At 39.8% G+C, this 2148-nt stretch overlaps 1 protein-coding gene across 1 annotated transcript in view; it reads left to right on the top strand.

The window, feature by feature from the left end:
- The window catches only part of LOC104792892 (dehydration-responsive element-binding protein 2C), a 2493-nt gene extending 719 nt beyond the window's left edge, over positions 1–1774 (top strand). The window contains exon 2 of the mRNA XM_010519151.2: positions 534–1774. Coding sequence (XP_010517453.1) covers positions 534–1539 — 1006 coding nt within the window. The 3' untranslated portion in view covers positions 1540–1774. The remainder of the gene's footprint in view (positions 1–533) is intronic.

Raw genomic sequence — 2148 nt, 5'->3', positions numbered from 1 at the left:
TTTTTTTTTTTTTTTTTTTGGGTGCGTATTCCCAAGTCGCTTTGTGTGTGTGTGTGTGTGTAAAATGGTGGAAGCTGAAGGGTTTATTTTAAGGTTCATCGTTAACAATGGAACTACTCTACTTTATTGATTTTGAGCATGCTTTGTCTCTATTGATTGAGAGTTCTGTGCGCTTGGTGCCTTCGTGTGTGGTTGGTTAATAAAACAATCGTTAAATGTGGTGCCTTTACGGCTCTACCCAGAGTATTAGTTAGTTTTCATGGGTAGATTCTTCATTTCTCTGAGTTTTAGGGTGTTTCTCTGTTTCTGAGTTTGCTCTGTTTCTTATTTTGTTCGTGATTGCACTTTTTTTGTTTTGCTCGTTATGATGCCGCAGACTGTGAGAAAAAAAACTTCTCCTTTTAGCTACTTGGGGGTGTGATTTACGTTCTGGAGGTTTTATAAATTGTTTCTTGGAACGTGCTTTGTATTGAGGTAATGGGAGTTCTCGAGCTGGTAGCTAATCTTGCTTCTATGCATTTTTATTCTCCCAGGAAAAGGAAGTCACGCGGAGAACGAGAACGAGATGTAGCTGAGATTCTTAGGAAATGGAGAGAGTACAACCAGCAGACCGAGACAGATTCTTGCATCGATTGTGGTGTTCCTAAACCAATCCGAAAGGCTCCTGTTAAAGGTTCCAGAAAGGGTTGTATGAGAGGTAAAGGAGGACCTGAAAATGGGAATTGTGAGTATAGAGGAGTTAGACAGAGGACTTGGGGTAAATGGGTTGCTGAGATCCGTGAGCCTGGCAAAGGTGGTAGGTTATGGCTCGGTACTTTCTCTACTTCACATGAAGCTGCATTGGCTTATGACGAGGCTGCCAAAGCTATGTATGGTCACTCTGCCCGGCTCAATCTTCCTGATTTCACTACTAATGGCTCTTCTTCTACTGCCGCCACTGTCTCTGGCTCGGTCACTGCATTTTCTGATGAATCTGAAGTTTGTGCACGCTATGATACAAATGTGATATCTGGTTTTGGTCAGGTGAAACTAGAGGGTAGTAGCGATGAATATGTTACCTTTGATAGTTCTCAGTGTATTGAAGAGAAGCTGAACGTAAAAGAGGAAGAGAGGGAACCTAACTCGGTTGATGCTTTTGGAACTGGACAGGAATCGAAAAAAGAGACCTTAGATGATTGGTTAATGGGAAATGGCAATGATCAAGCACCATTCCGATTTGATGTGGACGAAACATTTGATATCAGTGAGCTGTTGGGTATACGAGATGACAACAATGCGTCTGGTCAAGACACTATGCAGTGTCAAGTTAATAGAAAGCCAAACTTCAGTGACCAAATGCAGTTTCAAGATGCTAACTTGCCCGAGAGCCTCAACCCCATGGAGATTGCTAATCCTGAAGTTGATTATGGATATCATTACACGCATCAGAGTGAAATGGAGAACAATGGTATTGGTTTATACCATCGCAGGTTCCAGGATCTTGACGTACAGGAGGACTTGGATTTTGGAGGGGGGAAAGATGTTCATGGTGCTACATAAGATCATAAATTCATATGACTGGCCTAAGATTGTGATTCTGCTCCGAGACTGTCTAGCCGTTACTGCTGACTCTCTTTGAAGCTGCTGATGATACTTTCTGATGTTAATGGTTTTGATGCATAGTAAATGTGGTTAGGTGACGTAGGAGAAGTTCAATATGATTCCTTCTTTCAAAGTGTGGATTTATAGGAAGTTTTAATAAATTAAAAGTTGGGGTACATATAAAGCCTATAAAGTTTTTGATCTATGAAGTTTGGATATAATTTGTTGGTTGGTTCCTTTATGCACCCAAAATCTCACATCTAATTTTCATCTTAGGGAGTGGAGATGGAATAATAATGTGACGGTTGCGTTAGTGATTTTGTTGACTTTGCAAGTTTTTATTATCCAAGAAACTAGTAGATCTTCTCTCTCTCTCTCTCTCCTATCAAATTACTTGGCTTAGTTTAGTTGTCATCTTATTAAATTTGGAAACTTTAGTAGTGGAACTTTATGGTCTCAAGACTTTCCTCAGGTTGTATGAGATTACATAAGCAATGAGGTAAGAAAAAAAAAGTGTATAATATACAAAGAGCAAATTGATAGAATACAAATGTGGTATTAGAGAAT

Source organism: Camelina sativa, chromosome 6 (assembly GCF_000633955.1).
Source record: "Camelina sativa cultivar DH55 chromosome 6, Cs, whole genome shotgun sequence".
In the NCBI taxonomy this organism is placed as follows: Eukaryota; Viridiplantae; Streptophyta; class Magnoliopsida; order Brassicales; family Brassicaceae; genus Camelina; species Camelina sativa.
This window is presented reverse-complemented; position numbering and strand designations above follow the sequence as displayed.